The sequence below is a fragment of the Microtus oregoni genome, unplaced genomic scaffold, assembly GCF_018167655.1.
Source record: "Microtus oregoni isolate MIOR12 unplaced genomic scaffold, Mior012 000015F_ref0000493, whole genome shotgun sequence".
Classification (NCBI taxonomy): Eukaryota; Metazoa; Chordata; class Mammalia; order Rodentia; family Cricetidae; genus Microtus; species Microtus oregoni.
In genome coordinates this window covers 15636770-15655127 of record NW_024543074.1, presented here as the reverse complement: position 1 = coordinate 15655127, position 18358 = coordinate 15636770, and the positions used below count along the sequence as shown (strand labels likewise).

The 18358-nt window shown below is 43.8% G+C and overlaps 1 protein-coding gene across 1 annotated transcript; it reads right to left on the bottom strand.

Moving 5' to 3' along the window:
• Positions 1-11537: 11537 nt before the first annotated feature.
• Positions 11538-16986, bottom strand: LOC121456061 (schlafen family member 12-like). Its single transcript, XM_041663867.1, has 2 exons — positions 16797-16986; positions 11538-13245 (listed from the first exon to the last, which is right to left on the bottom strand). The coding sequence occupies exons 1-2, from the start codon at positions 16844-16846 to the stop codon at positions 12165-12167; spliced, it is 1131 nt and encodes a 376-aa protein (XP_041519801.1). The 5' UTR covers positions 16847-16986; the 3' UTR covers positions 11538-12164.
• Positions 16987-18358: the final 1372 nt, after the last annotated feature.

Here is an 18358-nt window from a genome sequence, read left to right as displayed (position 1 = left end):
ACCCATTTCTAATAATCTGTGTAGCCCACGAGGTGGCTTACCAGGGAAGATCTTAACCTGTGTCTGTCTGGAGTGGGAGAATCATGGCGACTCACTGACTCGGCTTCTTTCTCCCAGCATTCTGTTCTGTTTACTCCACCCACCTAAGGGTTGGCCTATCAAATGGGCCAAGGCAGTTTCTTTATTAATTAACCAATGAAAGCAACAGATTAGAAAGAAATAACTCCCACATCAGGCATGGCCTCATAGACTATTTACCCCGATGCTCGAGTGCATCCAGCCTCCTCTTCTTCTCTCTGCCCCCCCTTTGTTCCCGATTGTTCCTTCAGCTTGTTTTGAATCCGATTTCCATCTACCCTTCAAGCAGATTATCCTGATTTGTAAGTTTTTCCCCTAAATCAATAGCTATCTATCTCTCAGTTCTGAGCCAGTGTGAGATTTCCTTTAAGCACCCAATATCTCTGCCCACACCAAAATGAATGACAAATCATTACAGTGTACAGAAGCATTGTCCCACAGCATTTACCCCTTATTTTCTTTTCGAAACAAGACCCGGAATCCAATCTCCTTTGTTTAGCTTTTTTTCTGACCATTATCTATAACAACTTGTCACCAACACAACACAAAGACAAGGATCCATAATCCATTTTTTTTGGGAATGTGGGCATAGTTGTCTTGGTTACTTCCTGATGATTAGAGGCACTGATAATCTTATGGGGACCCCAAAAAATTTAGGGTTATAGTCAAATTCTGACTGGAGCATTTTCTGAGTCTGGATCATCTCAGCCAGCAGTCTTGAGGCTGTTCTGAATGTAGAACTCAGAGGAGACTGCAAAGAAGGTCCTCTGAAATGTTGGATCATCCATTCCCATTGGAGATTTTTAAGGGTGTCTTCCTTGATCAAACATTACTTTTCTTAACCAAGAATGAATCTACAGCTTCTCATTTCCTGTGGAAAAAAAAACAAAACATCTTCTCCATAGTAACATATCTTTGAGTTAAATTTCGAAGCCAAGGCATTTTCAAAATATATAGGTTGGATTAATCTAGCAGCATTTATAATCAAATGTCTTTTAGCAGCTGTTGCTCCTTCCTCAGCAAACAATTCAAATAACATACAATGTCCAGATTCTCTTTGTATTTTCGATCATTATGTGGCTTCTTTTTCAACTCTTTTTCTTTTATTTTTATTTTTTAATTTTTGATTTTTTTGAGACAGAGTTTCTCTTTGGTTATCCTGGAACTCACTCTACAGACCAGGCTGACTTCAAACTCACAGAGATCCTCCTGCCTCTGCCTCCCAAGTGCTGGGATTAAGGGCATTGGACTACTCTATTCCTTCTTAAGGACTTTATCCTTTTTCTTTTCTCTCCCAAGCCTACATATATTTTTACAGACACTGTAAACAATTTAGAAGTTTTTCCTTTTCATCTGAATCTGTCTTTATTGTATATCTCTATCTTTTTCTGATCACATGGGTCTTTAATCTGCTAAGTGATATGGCTAGGATTAAAGCTTTGGTTTTGATGACTGGTTCTGGCCCATTCCTCAGCTTTTTGAGAGTCTAGCTTCATAGCAGAGGTACTGGCAGGAACCACCCTTATTGACACAATTCTGTGAAGTTTCTAGGTCCATGCTATCATCAAGATGCAAGCAACCAGCTGCTCATAAACACCATTTAAGTATTTGGTGGTAGAGACTCTTAACAAAACTGCCTTACAGTTTTTGCTGCTAACACTGAGTCAGGAAGCTTATCTTCAAGGAGCCACCTCTGTTTGGTGCCAGCAAACTGAGTCTATTGAAAAAAAAAGATGTTTACCAAGAAGCTGTGCTTGACTCTTTTCTAGCATCATTTTTCTTTTTTTCTTTTTCTTTCTTTTAAAAATTTTCTCAGGCTTTATGTGGAATTTCTTGCCAAATGTTGTGGCGCCTTTTATAGATAGAAGTTTCTGTGCCGGAACTGCAGCATTCAGTCCCAATGAAACACACAGAGGCTTATATGAATTATAAACTGTTTGGCCTATTAGCTCAGACTTATTATTAACCAGTTCTTACAACTTAAATTAAACCATAATTCTTGTCTGTATTTAGCCACGTGGCTTGGAACCTTGTTGTGGGAGCTCCTTCTGCTCCTTCAGCCAAGCTCTGGTTCTTGACCTCTTTGGGGGTGAGCAATCCTTTCAAAGAGTTCACTTAAGACCATCGTAGAACACAGAAGTTTACATAATGATTCATAGCAGTAGAAAACTACACTTATGAAATAGCAAGGAATATAATTTTATGGTTGGGGGTCACCACAACGTGAGGAACTGTATTAAAGGGTCATGATGTTAGGAAGGTTGAGAATCACTACATTAGACGATTTCTGTATGCACACTATCCTGATAACTGATGATAATGGTCTTTATTCTCAGGGTCTGACTGTCTGTTTGTTAGACTTTCTGTCTTTCTGTGTCTCACTTCACCTCCTCTGTTTAAAAAATTCCTTATTATTCTTTGCACTAGCAGGCTTCCAGTTCACAGCAATTCTCCTGCCTCATGTTTCTGAGTGTTGGGATTCAAGCATGAAGCAGCTTGCAGTGCAGAGTCTCAATTTTTGTTCACTAATTCTGGGAGAGAACTTCCCGAGTCTTGTCAGGACTGCATCTTCCGTACCTGTACAGCCTTGTGAATGCTCTTCACATCTGTGGTTAAACTTTAAAAACTGGTTTTGTGGGCTGGAGAGATGGCTCAGCAGTCAGAAGGACTGACTACTCTTCCAGAGGACCTGGGTTCAATTCCCAGCTTGCACAGCACTTAGCTGTCTGTAACTCAATTTCCAGGGGACCTGACATCCTCAAGAGATATACATGCAAACCAAACACCAATGAGTGTAAAATAAAAATAAATAAAACATTGAAAATTTTATTTAAAAAGAACTAGTTTTATTGTGTGTTGGGTTTGTTGTCTTTCTTTCCTTGCTTCCCTCTCTTTCCCTTCTTCTGTCCCTTCCTCCTTCTTTTGTTCCTTCCTTCCTTTCTTCCATCCTATCTTTCCTTATTTTTTTGTTTTCTAAGATAAGTTTTTTCTTTCCTTTGTAGCCCTGAGTGTCCTGGAACTCACCACTGTAGACCAGTGTAGTTGGAGGCTGCTTATTCTTTCCTGACTGCCCAGACTCAAAATAACCACACAAAAACAATATTATTTAAATCACTGCTTGGCCTATCAGCTTATGCGTATTTATAGCTCACTTTTATCTCTTAAATTAACCCACTTCTATTATTTTATATTTTACCATTAGGTTTGTGGCCTATCAGCAAAGTTCCAGGTGGTAGCTTGCATTTTTTTCTCCTCTGGTGGCTCCATGGCATCTCATTGACTCTGCATTCTTTCTCCCAGCATTCAATTTAGTTTTCCCCACCTAGCTTTGATCTGTGCTGCTATAGGCTCAAAGCAGTTTCATTATTTATTAACCAATAAAAGCAACACATATACATGTAGTAGTATAGGAGGTGGGGCTGCGTCCCCAGCACCCGGCTGCCCACATGGGTAGCTTAAGCTTATGCCCTGAAATAATTATACGGAAACTGTATTCTTTTAAACACTGCTTGGCCCATTTCTATCTAGCCTCTTCTAGGCTAACTCTTGCACCTGGACTAGCCCATTTCTAATAATCTGCTGTAGCCCACGAGGTGGCTTATCAGAGAAGATCTTAACCTGCGTCTGTCTGGAGTGGGAGAATCATGGCGACTCCTTGACTCAGCTTCTTTCTCCCAGCATTCTGTTCTGCTTACTCCTCCCACCTATGTTTTAACCTATGAGGGCCAAGCAGTTTCTTTATTGCTTAACCAATGAAATCAACAGATTGATATATGACACTCCCACATCATATACAGAAGGATTTCCCACATCATCTCCCCTTTTCTGTTTAAATAAAAAGAAAGTTTTAATTTTAACATAGTAAAAATAGATATAACAAAACAGGTATAAAGCAAAAATTACAGTTACAATATTTATATATACTTTATCTTTTATCATAACTATGGAAACTATGACTATAACTATTTATTCTTTAAATACACCAAAGACCCAAGAGGATGTAATATTACCTAAGTAACCAGAAAGTAAATTGTAAGCAACTTCCAAAACTCTAGAATTGACAGAGACATCTTGCATCTGGACAGTTACCCACAGTTCTTCTGTGACACTGGAGCATCCATCTTCAGCCTGTAGGCCCATAGTATCCAGCAGACTTTTCCATGAAACAGGAAATTTCAAAGACAGTTCTGCCTATACTGGCAATATGTCAGTCACAATTTTCTGTGTCCTGTAGAATGTCTAGCAGACTCTTTCATGAAGCAGGATCCCCAAAGAATTGTATTTAAGCAACTTCAGCAGTCATTTTTCTGTGGTTCCTGCATGGCCAGTTCATATCGCATAGCATCAAGCATTTTATGAAAGAGTAGTTTCTTGCCCAAATGGCTAGCAAACTCCTTAAGGAGCCTCTTTGATGCCCATCTTCCTCTCAAAGTAGATTGGTGCTGCCAGGAGCAGATATGTCTTATTGTCATGAAAAGTCCTAAGTTTTTAAAAAATTTTAAATATCATATTCTGTAGTCTTTGAAAGATCTGAAGACTATCTATCCATCTGAAATACATCTCTGTATATCTAGAAAATCTAACTACCATGCCTACAAGCTTGACTATTATTGATGACTATCTATTAATCTGTATTTCTTAATTATAGATTACATTTTGAAATGAGCTTCAAAAGCACAATACCTTAGTCAAGAGCAAAAACATACAAATAACAAAATTGACCTAAAATTTGTACCAATAGACCAAGATCCATACCAATACAAAGTATCCATCTCTATATCATATCCACCTTTAAATGTAAACAAACATTTATAAACAATATTTGGGAATTTGGGTGTAGTTCTCTTCAAACTGCTTCCTGGTTTTTGTTGGATGAAGTATTTCTAGGAGTGTTTACAGTGACCTTTTAGGGGTCTTGGTCATCAAACCACATTAGTCTGGAATAAATCCACAGGTTCTCATCTTCTGTGGAAACAAAAGAAGAACCTTTTTTCCAAAGCAACAAATTCTTAGACCCAAATTTTGAAATCAAGATACCTTTAAAGTCTATGAGCTGGTTTAGCTTAGCAGCCCATACAATGTCTCTCTGTACTTAGCTCCTTTAGAGTCAAAAATTAAAAGAAAACACAATAATGTACATAATCCAGACTCTCTGTGTATATTCCATCTTTATGTGGCTTATTTGTTTTTACTCTATTACTTTAAAAAAAAATCTTTGCTTCTTCTGTCCCACAGGTTTTTTAATATTTATTTGTTTATTTATTATTTATTTATTTATTATATATACAATACTCTGTCTGTGTGTATGTCCGCAGGCCAGAAGAGGGCACCTCATTACAGATGGTTGTAAGCCACCATTGAACTCAGGACCTTTGGGAGAGCAGGCAACACTCTTAACCACCGAGCCATCTCTCCAGGCCCCTTACTCTATTACTTTTTAATATTTATTTTATTATCTTTACTCCTTTAACCTATGACTGTACTCTGTCTCTTTAAAGACTTTGTTTTATGTTTTTTATAAGCCATTTCCTTTCTTTTATAACTCTATACCCTTTTTCTTCTCCCTTGCAAGCCTACGTACATTTTTTAAACATTGTGCCACATTTAGGGGTCTTGTATGTCTGAATCTGTGCTACTGTGCAACTGAAATCTTTTTCTGTGCAGGAATAATTCTTTTTTGTTTTTTTTTTCTATATGGCCGCAGCTAGGGCCAACACAACCCTGCCTGCTTGCTCCACCAAGTCCAACATGTCTGAAGCATGATCACTGCCTCTGTGAGCCGCTTACACTGCTCCAGTTCTAAGTATGCAGTGGGTCTATATTGAGCCATTAAGGAGTTTGTAACACACTGCTCACAAATCCCACTTAAATACTTGGCATCCGGAAAGAGCCAGAGTTCAAGCTGGCAGCACAGCCCAGGAATCTGCTGTTTTGAAACCTCATAGGGTTTTTTGGTTCTGTTTTGTTTTCTTCTACCACTGAGTCAGGAAGACTTCTCTTAAAGGAGGTGCAGCCTGCCGCCAGCAAGCAGAGCCCATCTGAAAGGAAAATGTGGCTAAACTTTGTTTTTTAGTGTCTATAATTTCTTTTCAAGGCCTCTCAGGTTTTATGTGGATTTAGCTAGCACATATTGGAGCCCAAATTTGTAGTTGGAGGTTGCTTGTTCTTTCCTGACTGCCTAGACTCAAAATAACCACTCGGAAACTGTATTATTTAAATCACTGATTGGCCTATTAACTTATGCATATTTATAGCTCACTCTTAACTCTTAAATTAACCTGACTGCTATTTACCCCTCTGCAATCACACTATGCCACTCACAAACCAATCAGGATATTTGGTCCCAGCAAATAATACGTGGTGGGCATGTTCCTCTGGCCTAACACCCTGCACCCATGTGACTGTGCTGAATCCAACCAGGGGTTTGTGTCCTTGTACCTCTGGTTCCCAAGGTAACCTACCATGCCACTGAGGAGTTGTTAAGCCTTAGTGAGCTACCCAATCTGCTCTTACACAAAAGAGAGAGCCAGTCACAGCTCTTACCATCCTGGCCATCCTGATGAGAACCAGCTTAGCAGGACTGGGAACAGGGCAGCCTCCCTAGTCACCCAACAGCATTATTATGCAGATCTCTGCATATCAATAGATGAGGACATTCAGAGAATAGAAATATCCATCTCCCACCTGCAAGAATCTCTGTCTTCACTAGCAGAGATGGTACTACAGAACAGAAGGGGCTAGATTTACTATTCCTAAAAGAAAAGGGGCTATGTGCAGCTTTGGGAGAAGAATGCTGCTTCGATACAGACTACTCAGGAATTGTAAAAGATTCCATGGCAAAAGTCCATGAAGGACTAGCCAAAGAGAGAGAGAGAGAGAGAGAGAGAGAGAGAGAGAGAGAACATGAAGCCAACCAAAGTTGTTTTGAGGCCTGGTATTCCAAATCCTCTTGGTTCACCACCCTCATCTCATCCCTGATAGGACCTCTGTTACTCTTCCTTTGGGCCCTATATTATTAATAGAATACTCAAATATGTAGAACAAAAATTGGGATCTATACAACTTATGGTGCAACGGGGTCTACTCCAATCAGGCCTTATATAAGTGAGATGTATGATGACATCAGTAGGGCCAACGAAGAGCTATAGCAAACAGGCTCATTATTGAGCATCTTTAGGACCAAAAGGAGTGGGGAATGTGGGACCCTCGCCCCTATTCTCAAAGGGACGAGAAGAAATTTCCTAGCAGAATGTTTTAAAATTAGAAACCCAGACTAGCCTCATGTTCCCAGAAAGATAGTGACCTTTCCTTCCCCCCTCCCACCCAAGAAATTCCAAAGCACAAGGACATCCAGCCACCTGGTGATAAAGATGGCAGGGTAGCCTTGCTGTGGAAACAAAGAACAAGCTGACATAGCAGGATGGGAAAGAGCAAAGACCTTGCACCTGGGCCAAAGCAGCCCTGAAAGGCTTGCTTGTAGCTTTACCTTTAAAAACTAACCCTGCAGAGGAACTCTCAATCTCTCTCTACCTCGCTGTGATGGGTATTGGAGACAGAAATTCCAGGCTAGCTTGTACTTGCAATAAAAAGAAACCTTGCTTTTTGCAGTCTGATCTCCTCTGGTTCCTGGAGGTTTCTCTGAGGGTCCTTATCTGGGCACAACAGTTGTCGATATGGTACTGACACAGCAAGCCTTTGTGTGCTTGCAGTGGGGTTAGCAACATATTTACTTTCAGATTTTCTACTCCAAGGCAGCTGAGAGGGTTTATATATCTAGAATTATTATTTTTCCTTCAAATGATATAAGGGAGGTAATATTATTATTTTTTTTACTTTTATCTAGAAAGGTGTTTTTAACCAAAAAAAAATTCAGACAATTTTTGTAGCATGATTTTCCATGGTGTGGAAATCTTAAACAGACCCTAACACAACCCAACAATGTGCAACATGCTGACGGGAATTCTAGAGTCTGTTTTGAAGGAAAGCCACACATATGCACATACACATTCTTTCACACACAAATACAAACATTTAATTTAAGAATCTTAATAATTTCTGGTTTTTTTATTTTGTTTTTGTTTTTTTTTAGTTGTAGAGGTTACTAAACTTGGGGCTAGCACATGCTAACATGCTTTTTGCATCTGATATATACCTTGAACCTAGATTGACATAGCAAAGTGTCTGTCAGTGTTTAGTTAGAAGAATACTCCTAGTGTTGTATCCTGTGTTAGGGTACATGCGTGGCAGGAGGGAGATACCACAGACTGAGTGGCTTAACAGAAATTCATTTCCCACAGTTCTTGTGGTTTTGGAGTCCAAGACCAAGACTGAGGCAGAGCAGGGTTCATGGGGGGGGGGGGGGGCACTCTACTCAGCTGCCAGTCAATCTATGCTCCCATGGCCACAGGGACATAAGGAATAGGAAGAAAGCACCCTGCCATGTCACCTCCTAAGGACATGGTCCATGTGCTATCTCACCCTGAGGACTTTGTTTAGCCTTGCTCACCTCCTTAGTGGCACCACGTCCACTTTAGGGTGGGTGAAGACGACACACTCAGATTATAACACTGTCCCCGAGACTATAACCAAAGGAAGGGAATTCCAGTTCAAGTGGAACTTAACTTGAAATTGATATGCTGATGACTAATCTCCAGTGTCAACCTGAGCACACTTAGACGTTTCTGTGAAACTTGTCTCTGCTCTGTTGGTGGGAAACTCTCTACAGAGGTTTAGCTAGGAGGGAAGATGTACCCGACATGGGGTCCGTAGCCCATGACCTGGTGTCCTGGGCTAAATAAACCCGGGAAGACACCAGGAAACCAGCATTCACTCCTCTCTGCTGCCTCAGTTTGCACACAGTGGACCTGTTACCTCACACTCCATCCCTCATAGCTAGAGGCCCTCCAGCCACCCCTCCATCCCTGCTGCCATGATGGACTCTGCCCTCAGGATGCTGTCATGGCAACCAGCAATGTAAACAGTGCACACTTCAGAGGGAAGCAGCAGAACTAAGCTGTAGACACATCATAGACGTCATAGATGCTGATTGGCTTTGGTGGGGCTGGAGTGATTCATGGGTTCACAGGAATAAACCTAGGTCATCTAAGTTACACCCTCAGCAAACACTTCTATACTACGTTTAATTATTTAAGACGAAGTGTTGGATGTATCTTAGCCTGACTTGGGCACCTTATATAGCTTCTTATCAAGCTCTTAATTCTACTGCCTTGTCCTCATAGTGTTATACCCACATGCTACCCAACCATGCTGAACTAGATTTAAGAATATTTTTATGTGTCTGAGTGTTTTCCTTGCTTGCATGGCTGTTTGCTGCTTGTGTGGATGGTGCCTGCAGAGATCAGAAGAGGACAGCATATCCCAAGTAACTGAAATTACAGATAGTTATGAAACCCCACAAGAGGCTTGGACCTGACCTAGAATTTCAGTAAAAACAAAGTACTCTTAACCACTGAACCATCTCCCTAGCCCCACAAGACTCACTGATATCTAGACTTACCTCCCCATTTCTGTGCCTCTTGGAGTTTGTATACACTGTTAGTGTCTGACTTTGTTCTCTATGAAAGCCTACATAGTAATTTTAAGATTGCCTTGTTATTTCTTTCTTTGGAAAATATTAGATTTTATTATCGCAAAGCTAAGCCTCATGGCACACAACTGTAATCTCAACACTTGTAAAGTTGAGGCAAAATGATCTCGAGTTCCATCTCATCCTCTGTGACCTACTGATTTAAGACCAGCCTGGACCACACAAACAAAACACCATGGCTTTTTTTCTTCCACCACAATGAAGGCATAGCCTGAGTCATTCTAATTCAAACTTTGAGGATAAGTTTTGTTTTTCCCACCTCTTTTGTGCTGTGCTCCCAAAGCCTTGGGGCAGGTTGCTCTGAGCCTGCTCAGTGTCTGCAGGGTTTGCCTGAGCACCGGCCTCTGAGCTGTCACAGTGTCACTTATCCTCAGGACATGAGCAGGTGTGCGTCTCTGCAGTGCCCACCGCCCACTGTAAGGGCAGACCACGTCCTTATGAGGCTGACAGGAGCGGCCATCCGTGAAGACCAATATTTACAAGGCCGTGTGAGAGGCAAGGCACATCTGTTTCACAACTGGCATAGGTGCTTTGCCATTGGTCCCTGGGACTTCTGCAGCCATGGCCTTTGCCTTGACTTTCAGTATCAGACATAAGTTCCCTGCAGAGGTGCGTGTGTGTGTGTGTGTGTGTGTGTGTGTGTGTGGCAGGGGGTGATAGGACCTTAAATCCAATTGGAAAATGATTGAACCCATTCTACTCATGCTATTATCACACCATAGGGCACACGATCATTTCTATGGTAACTGGAAATACATAGGTGGCATCGATTTTTAATTCCATATATGATTTGACATTTAATGTTGATTCAGCTATTCTGAGTGATAGGGGGATTGACCCCATGAAGTGTTCTCACTAAGAAGACCCACAGATACAATAGGGATAAAATATGCCTTCCTTAGGCCAGTGGTGGCGGTTCACACCTTCAATCCCTGCACTCAAGTGGCAGAGGCAGGCAGATCTCTGAGTCTGAGGCCAGCCTGGACTATAAGTGAGTTCCAGGACAAACAGGACTACACAGAGAAACCCTGTCTTAACGAACAAACAAGAAACCTGCTCTTGCCAGTCTGTCCCACACCCCCACACATGTGGACTCACCAACCCTATATTACCACCTTCCTCACCCCCAACACTGAGAGCACAGCCAGTGGCTACAGGAAGAATTTCTCACAGACTTTACACTAAGCAGGTGTCTTAGTTAGGGTTGCTATTTCTGCACTGACACCATGACCATAAAGCAGGAGTTGGAGGGAACAGTTTATTTAGCTTACACTTCCACAGTGTCATCGGCCTTGAAGGAAGCCTGAACAAGAACTCAAACAGAGCAGGAACCTGGAGGCAGGAGCCTATGCAGAGGTTGGGCTGTCCCACATTAATCACTAGTTTAGAAAATGTCCTATACAGCTCTCCTGGGCAGTAGAGTCTAAAAGCTAGCCCTGCCCCTTACTAGCTGTGGCACTCAGGTGAGCTGGCCCTACCACTCACAGGGGCAATGTGAAGAGCAGATCCAGGTGGCACAGGTGCAGAAGAGTGGGCAGATAGACCAACAAGGCCAAGACCCAGGGTTTTGAATTGGCTCACCCCAGCATCTAACCTATTCATGAACAGCTAGAACATGGGAAGGGGCTGGTTCTGTAGAAGCATAGCTGCAGGATCTCCATGACATTGACAACAACAGTATATCTGAACGGGGTCCAGGGGAAGGTCCAGTACTGATAGGGTAGCAAAACCAGAATCCTGGACCAGACAAATAACTCATTGCAAAAAAAATTTTTTTTTTCAAGTAAAGATGTTTGAGAAAAAGGGTACACTGTGTGATACACTGTGACACACCACACCTTCCATGGTGAGCTTGTTGTTTTAAATCTTTATTTAGTTTTTGCTTTTCTTCTGCAAGTGAGGTTGAAACACCAGATGGTGGTTATGGAGGGAAAAAAGAGGTGAGTGGAATTGGGGTGCAATTCACAAAGAATCAACAAAAAGTTAAACAAAAGATGAAAGAATGAAAGAAAAGAAGAAGGAAAGGAAAGAAAGAAGGAAGGAAGGGAGTTAGAAAAAGAGGAAGGAAGACAGGGAGGGAAGGAGGGAGGGAAAGAGAGGGAAGGAGGGAAGGGAGAGAGGGAGAGAGGGAGGGAGGGAGGAAACAAGGGAGGAAAGGAGGGAGGGAAGGAGGGAGAAAAATGTCTGCACTGCAGGCTTGGCTGAAGCCTGATCTTATGAAGAAGGCATTCCCTTTGGTCTACTGAAGTCCATCCACAGCTAGCAGGGAATAGTTGGTTGGCAGCAGACCTCTGCTGAGAAATCCTCTCCAGTTACATAGCTTCAGGGATTTGCAGGCTTGGCCCTCTTGTAGCCATGAAGTCCTTCAGCTGTGACAGGCCTAAAGGTTATCATTGTCACAGGCTCTAGGTGTTCCTTGAGAGCCTCAGGTAACACATAACCAGTGGGCATGCGTGAAGTCACCAGTGGTGTCAGAGGCTTACTTGCCATCCATCAGGCTCTTGACCCATTGCTCAGTGGTAAACTTCTTCACACAGCTGTCTTCCACGCGCCAGGACTCGGGCTCTGCAGCGAACACAGCACAGCAGAATCTCTCCACTCTGAGCGCACACACATATGAGCACACGGCTCCCTGTCTGAGGACTGGGATGAATTTGCATGTGTACTTTACCTTCTCCTGCTCCTCACAGAAGTGAGTGACAGGCAGCTGTCGAATGCACTTCTCTATTTCACTCTCTAGATGCACAAGATCGGTCTTCTCTGCTTCATAACCAATTATTTGCTGTTTTTTTCCATCCAAACCAATGAACAAATATCCCCCGTCAGTGTTTGCAAACGCAGATACAGTTCGAGGGATGAGTTCTTGGATGCATTTTCGCAGCTGTTTCACAGAAAGCAATGTAACTTCAACATGGGTGGATCTGGTGAAGGGGAAGTCTTCCTGGTGCTGAAATTGTGTCTTATTAAAAACCGCAGCAGCCAGGTCCTCCAGGTCGCTCTCTTCTTCTACTCCAGGGCAGGCTCTGCTTGCAGGCAGCTCTGGTCTGACACAGGATCTCCCTCCCACTTCCTCCAGGTCTTGGAGGAACTCGAGAGCAGCAGCGGCATTCATTTCACTTGAAGATGAAAAGCTTCTAAAATACAAATTGGTTCTCAGGGTGCAGATCGGCAGACCGAAGACATCAAGACTCCATGGTTTCACAAAGATATTCAAGTAGCCTCCACGCGTCATGAAGTCCAGATGCCTCCCCACAAACGGCAGACATTTACAAAGAGAGGCTTCCAAATCCAGTCCCAATCCATCCCTGGGAAGGCTAAAATTTTCATTTTCAATTTTAGCCTTAATCACCCCACCTCCAGAGTTCAGGAGGGCACACACAGCTCGAGAGATGTTTTCATTCTCCCGTTTTCTGAGGGGTTGGTTCTTCAACTTCTTTCTATTCTTCTCCCCAAGTGTGATTGCTTCCACCTTTAGAACCAGCTTAGCATAGTCTGTTTCCAGATCCTCGGTGATGGCCATGTCCCCAGCAGCGTTTTCATTTTCAACCTGAATTTCCTTCCTGTAAAACAGACAGAGCCTTTAGAATGAGACCTAACAGGAGAAAGCAAATTCTGTACTGTGAAGCCAACAGCACAATCCCTGGGTACGTATTTTCCAAGATCAGGTCACTTACAGGAGGAGAAATGGTTATTTTTCACAGCTTTTGCATTCATTGGCCAAGCTTATTTGCCTACTAAGTTTTCAGATGTGATGTTCCAAGTATAGTTAAGTCCTTTGAATTTTCAATTCTAGTTTAATTTTCACTATCTCTTTTCCAGTCATTAATACTGTCTTCAGTCTCCTCCAAGCAAACCCCCATTGGAATCTGTGTGGTTTTTGTCTTTTATGTAGCAAAGGCTTTAGTTGCACAATTTTTTTAGACTTTTTTTATGGCTGCTGGTATTTTGACTGCATGCTTGTCTTACGTGCCATGTGCATGGAGACCAGAATAGAGTATCAGATCTCTTGGAACTGGAGTTACAGGTGGTTGTAAGCCCAATGTCGGTGCTGGGTATTGAATTCTGGTGTTCTGGAAGAGCAGCCAGTGCTCCTAACCACACAGCCATCTCTGTAACCCGGCTTTCAAATTATTTATGATTAGTATCCATTCTGTCCATTTTGCAATTAGGCTATTTCTTTACCTTTGGTCAAGTGCATAATCTCCCTGGATATTAAACCTTTATCAGACTGTGTGTTACAAACCTTTTCTCCCTCTATGGATTGCCTGCTTGTTCATTGCTCCTTTTCCTGTGCAGTGACATTCCAGTTTGATGGAATCACAGGTCTACTTTGGGAATTTTTTTATTGTGCTTTAGGAAACATCTGCATTGATTTTCTCTCTGTTCCTGTGACAATTATCCGGACAAAAAAGCAACTTTGGGATAGAACAGGTTCACTTGCAAATAATTCCACATCACCACCCACCACTGAGGGAAGCAGAGCAGGAACTTGAAGGAGACCTGCTTGCTGTTCCACACAACATTACCTTGACCAAAGAACCCACTTCACAGTCTAGGAAATATACCAGGCACCATGGGGGATGGAGTTGGCTGGCTAGCTTTCTTATGCTGTTGTAGTCTCCCTGGCTAGGGAATGGGGCTGCCCAAAGTGGTCTGGACCCTCCTACATCAATTATCAACACAATCTTACACACATGCCCACAGCCAATCAGATAGTGGCGATCCCTTGATTAATAAACTCTTCCCAGATAATTCTAGGTTCTGTCCAGTTGACAGTAGAGCCAATCAAGGCAACATCCAAATGACCTTTGCCAAAACCAATGTCATAGAACTTTTCTTCTGTGTCTTCTTCTAGTAGTTTTCCTATTTCTTACCTTTCTTTTCTGATCTTACATTGGTATGTTTAATTCATTTTGTATTCGGCTTTGTAACATGGTGTGAGAAAAGTTCTAATCTCATTCGCTACAACTCGACATCACCTCAAGTCTCTGAACGACTTTGTCTACACTCTAGGGTCTTGCCTCTCTCAGAAGGCAATTCTGCCCATTAACTTCCTGCTTTTGCATTAGCCATAATTTCCTGTTTTTCACAAACCTTGTGAGCTTTGACTGAAAATGGGTCAGTTAGGAAAGCAGCTAGCGCTGCTAATCTTCCAGGGCACCTCCATATGTGTCTACTGATTAGCTGGGCAGGCCCTCATCCTCTGTCTCAGTATGAAGTCACATTAAGGTCTCCGTGGCTGGGCAGGTGACTCTGTAGGTAAAGTGCTTGTTTTACAAGCTTGAGGACCTGAGTTTGGATTGCCAGCACCCACATGGAAAGCTGAGAGAGACTGCATGTGCCTAGAATCCCAGTGTTGGCAGACAAAGAGGGGACCCCTGGGTCTAATTAACCAGGTAGTTCCTTCTCAAATTATAACACTGACTCCGGAGGAAATTCTCTCAGAAGGGAACTTGGGGTTCAGGGTGTCTAGTCAGCTACCTTTGGAAGCAAAGAGAATGACATTCAGATACCTTACTCTGTCACAATTGCAGGTTGGTAATAAAATCACAGAAAGATGGGACAGGTGTGACTTAGCTGGCCAAATGTGAGCACATTTTCCCTAACACCTTGTAAAAGTTCTTCATCTCCACCCAAAAGGCTGCAAGGAGCCTAGCATGGTGCTGACCCTGTGAGGTTGATGTGGGCACTGCGAGCTTGAGACATGGAAAAAATGAACAGTGAATCACAGGCCAGCCTGGGCTACACACCCAGACCCCGTGGGCCTCCCTCCCCTCTAAAATACTAAAGCAAAACAACAACCATCATAAACAGGAACTAAAGCAGCCTGTACTGCTGAGAAGTGAACAATTTCATTTCTGAGAAGGGAACACTTTCGTTTTCTGAAAAGGGAGAAGTTTCGTTTCTGCCCAGTCGGTAGTTGGGACTCCACCCTGTTCTTTGCACTGCTGAGCAGTCAGTTCCTCATTCCTTCCCAGCCCCTCCTGTTCAGCTTCACCTTTTCAGGCCCAGTCCTAAGCCAGCACCCATGATTCACTCTCCATATGGAAAGGAGACAGAGTCTCATCTCACTCCCAAATCCCAAAGCACAATACTCATGTCCCCAGGAGTTTTGAACCTCAAGGGGGATACAATACAATCATATTTAAAGGTGCTGTGGGCTAGCCTGGGACACAGACCATCTCATTCCTAAACCTGTGACTATGGTAAATTTTCAATGGTTCAAAATTCACTTTTTTTCTACATGTATCTGGGACTCAATCCTTCAGAAAGAAACAGGACAGATGAACCACAAATCCAGGCATGTAAATTCATTAACCTCCCACGAGCTTTAGCTGTGGTTTACAAATCAGATTCTCCAACCCTAAATCCACTCCCAAATTGTGTTGTGCCCTGGAGGAAATTCCCTGAGACTTTGACATGGGATTTAAGGCGTCTTTGTTAACTGTCTCCAGCGGGGAAGAACATGGCATTCCGATGTCAGCACTGCAGACTGGCAGGAAAACCCCCTAGGACAGGAGCAGGAGCTGCCTCTGGAGAACAGTGAGACCTGGGGCCCTCTTTGGGCTCCTCTAAGGTGCTCTGCTTTGGTTTAGGAGCGCAGTGTCAGCTTCTCTGGACTCTAGTGTACTTCTTTCTTCATCTAGACTGCAGTTCCTGCCTGCCTGCTGGACATAGTTACCCAACTTCCCACTGGGTCAGATCTCCAAGAGAACAGGGAAGGCTGCAGAGGCGCTGGAGACCAGCAGGAGCCTGATCCACCCACACCCTCTGCTGCCTGCCTCACTAGTTCTGGCTCAGACAAGGCAGAGCCTGAGCTTAAACCCTCCCTCCACCCTAAGCAGACAAAGGCATTTGACTCACCCACAGCTCGCCCAAGTCCTCCACAGCCTGTACTTAGTCAAAATGAGCTACGAAGACTCCAAAAGCCAATGGTCCAAGTAGGAACAGAAACAAGCAAGGGTCCCCTGATAGAAAATAATTGTATTGATGACCCCCTATATGATCCCAGAGCCACTAGACTGTACCGGGACTGGAAGGGAGAAACCGAAAGGGCAAAACCCCTTTAGGGTTTGGGGCTTGAGCAGGCTCTAACGAAGTGATCACTTACCCCTGAGTTCTGCGGTTGCCTAGCTGAGTTGTTTGAAGTCTGGGGCTCATATCTTCTCCCAGTCAGCCCCCTGGGGTGATGAGGCAGTCTACAGTCACCTGAGGAATACCCTCCCCACTGCGAGGTCTTCCAGGGTGGGCTATGTCACTTGTCCAGTCCTAGCTACAGCTCCTGTTGGGTTGTGTCCCCTCCTCCAAGCCTAACCTAGTCCTTTGTTCTTTGCTCCCCTGATCTTTGCAGAGCTTGCTGCCTCCTCAGCACTGGTGACTGGTGTCTGATTGGAAACTTACAACTGCGAGTACTTATCCGCACATCAGCACGTAGTTCCACCCTCTTCGTCTGGGGCGACGCTGGCTAAAAGCCAGCTGGCAGGCGCCCAAGACGTTTTTTCTATTGGTCAGAACGTAACAGGCCGAGTAAACCGACTATTTTGTAATCAACTGCACCTGGATTCCCCAGATCATCAGGGCTGTCCCTTTGTTCAAAAGGGCAAGTGTCCCTGTTAATACCCCTGAAGCCACTTCAGCCCAGGGCTTAAGACTTTCAATACACTGCTCCACCAGAAATGCAAATGGGTGAGACCCGTCTTCTTTCCCTGGGATCCTAGAGCCCTCTGGGGAGATGAGTTTTTTGGGATTCCCAGGACTACCCTAAAGTGATCACCCCTCCTGTCACTTTGGTATAATAAAACTTCCCAAAGTTGTTGCATGGAAAACTGGCCCAAGGAAATTGATTCTGGTTTTGAGCGCATATGAACTGTGCAGAATATTCGGGATCCTGGACATTTTCATAACGTGCATTGCCCATGCTCTGTCCACTGTCATCCTCGCTCACCTGCTTTTCCCTAAGAAACAGCAATCTTAGAAAGACTGGGGCCCTGGAAATGTTCAGTTCATGGGGGGGGGGCGGGGGACTGGGTCTCTGCTTGAATTGCTTTGTCTGGGGAGCGCCACCCAAACCCCATTCCTGACTCTACTGCCAGTTAGAAGCTGTGCAGTCCAGAATCCCACTGTCCCTCCACCCTAGTGGTCCAGAACCAGGGATCATCCATGTGGACTAAGCTTCATCTCCTGTCATCACCAGGCCAGATCTGAGGAAACCGCTTCACAGACTTAAGAATCTTTTCTTTAATCTTTAATTTAAGAAATAACAGGATGCTGGGGGTTTCCCAGGCTGGCAGGAAGCAATGAAGAAGAAACCATATACTAAGTGTGAGGAAGGAGTGGGCAGAGACTGAAACCCCCTCTGTGCTGGGGGTGTCAGGAGGTGGGGGAGGAAGTAGCTAAGGAGAACTAGTTAGTGAATTCAGTCCAGTGAGCCACCCTCCTCCTCCACACCAAGTCAGAGCCCCGAGAGCACACATCCACCCTCCCGCTTCCTAGGGAAGTCCTACAGCATGAGTGTGGGGCAAGTCAAAGGTCAGGTGCTTTAGGGGGGCACTGAGAGGAAGGGAAGAGGGGGTAAAAACTGGCAGCCCAGGCAGAAGCAGCATCTAGAGGAGGCAGCTGGTAAAAGGGATGCCAGTGCCTGTGGTCCCTGCGCCTGCAGACTCTCCAATGAAG

What these genes read in the sequence shown, in the direction of transcription:
- LOC121456061 (XM_041663867.1), bottom strand. Translation starts at nt 16,846, where the DNA reads ATGAGCCCCAGACTTCAAACAACTCAGCTAGGCAACCGCAGAACTCAG. An exon ending in GGCAACCGCAGAACTCAGGG is followed by an intron (nt 13,246 to 16,796) that starts GTAAGTGATCAC and finishes TCTGTTTTACAG; the next exon opens with GAAGGAAATTCAGGTTGAAA.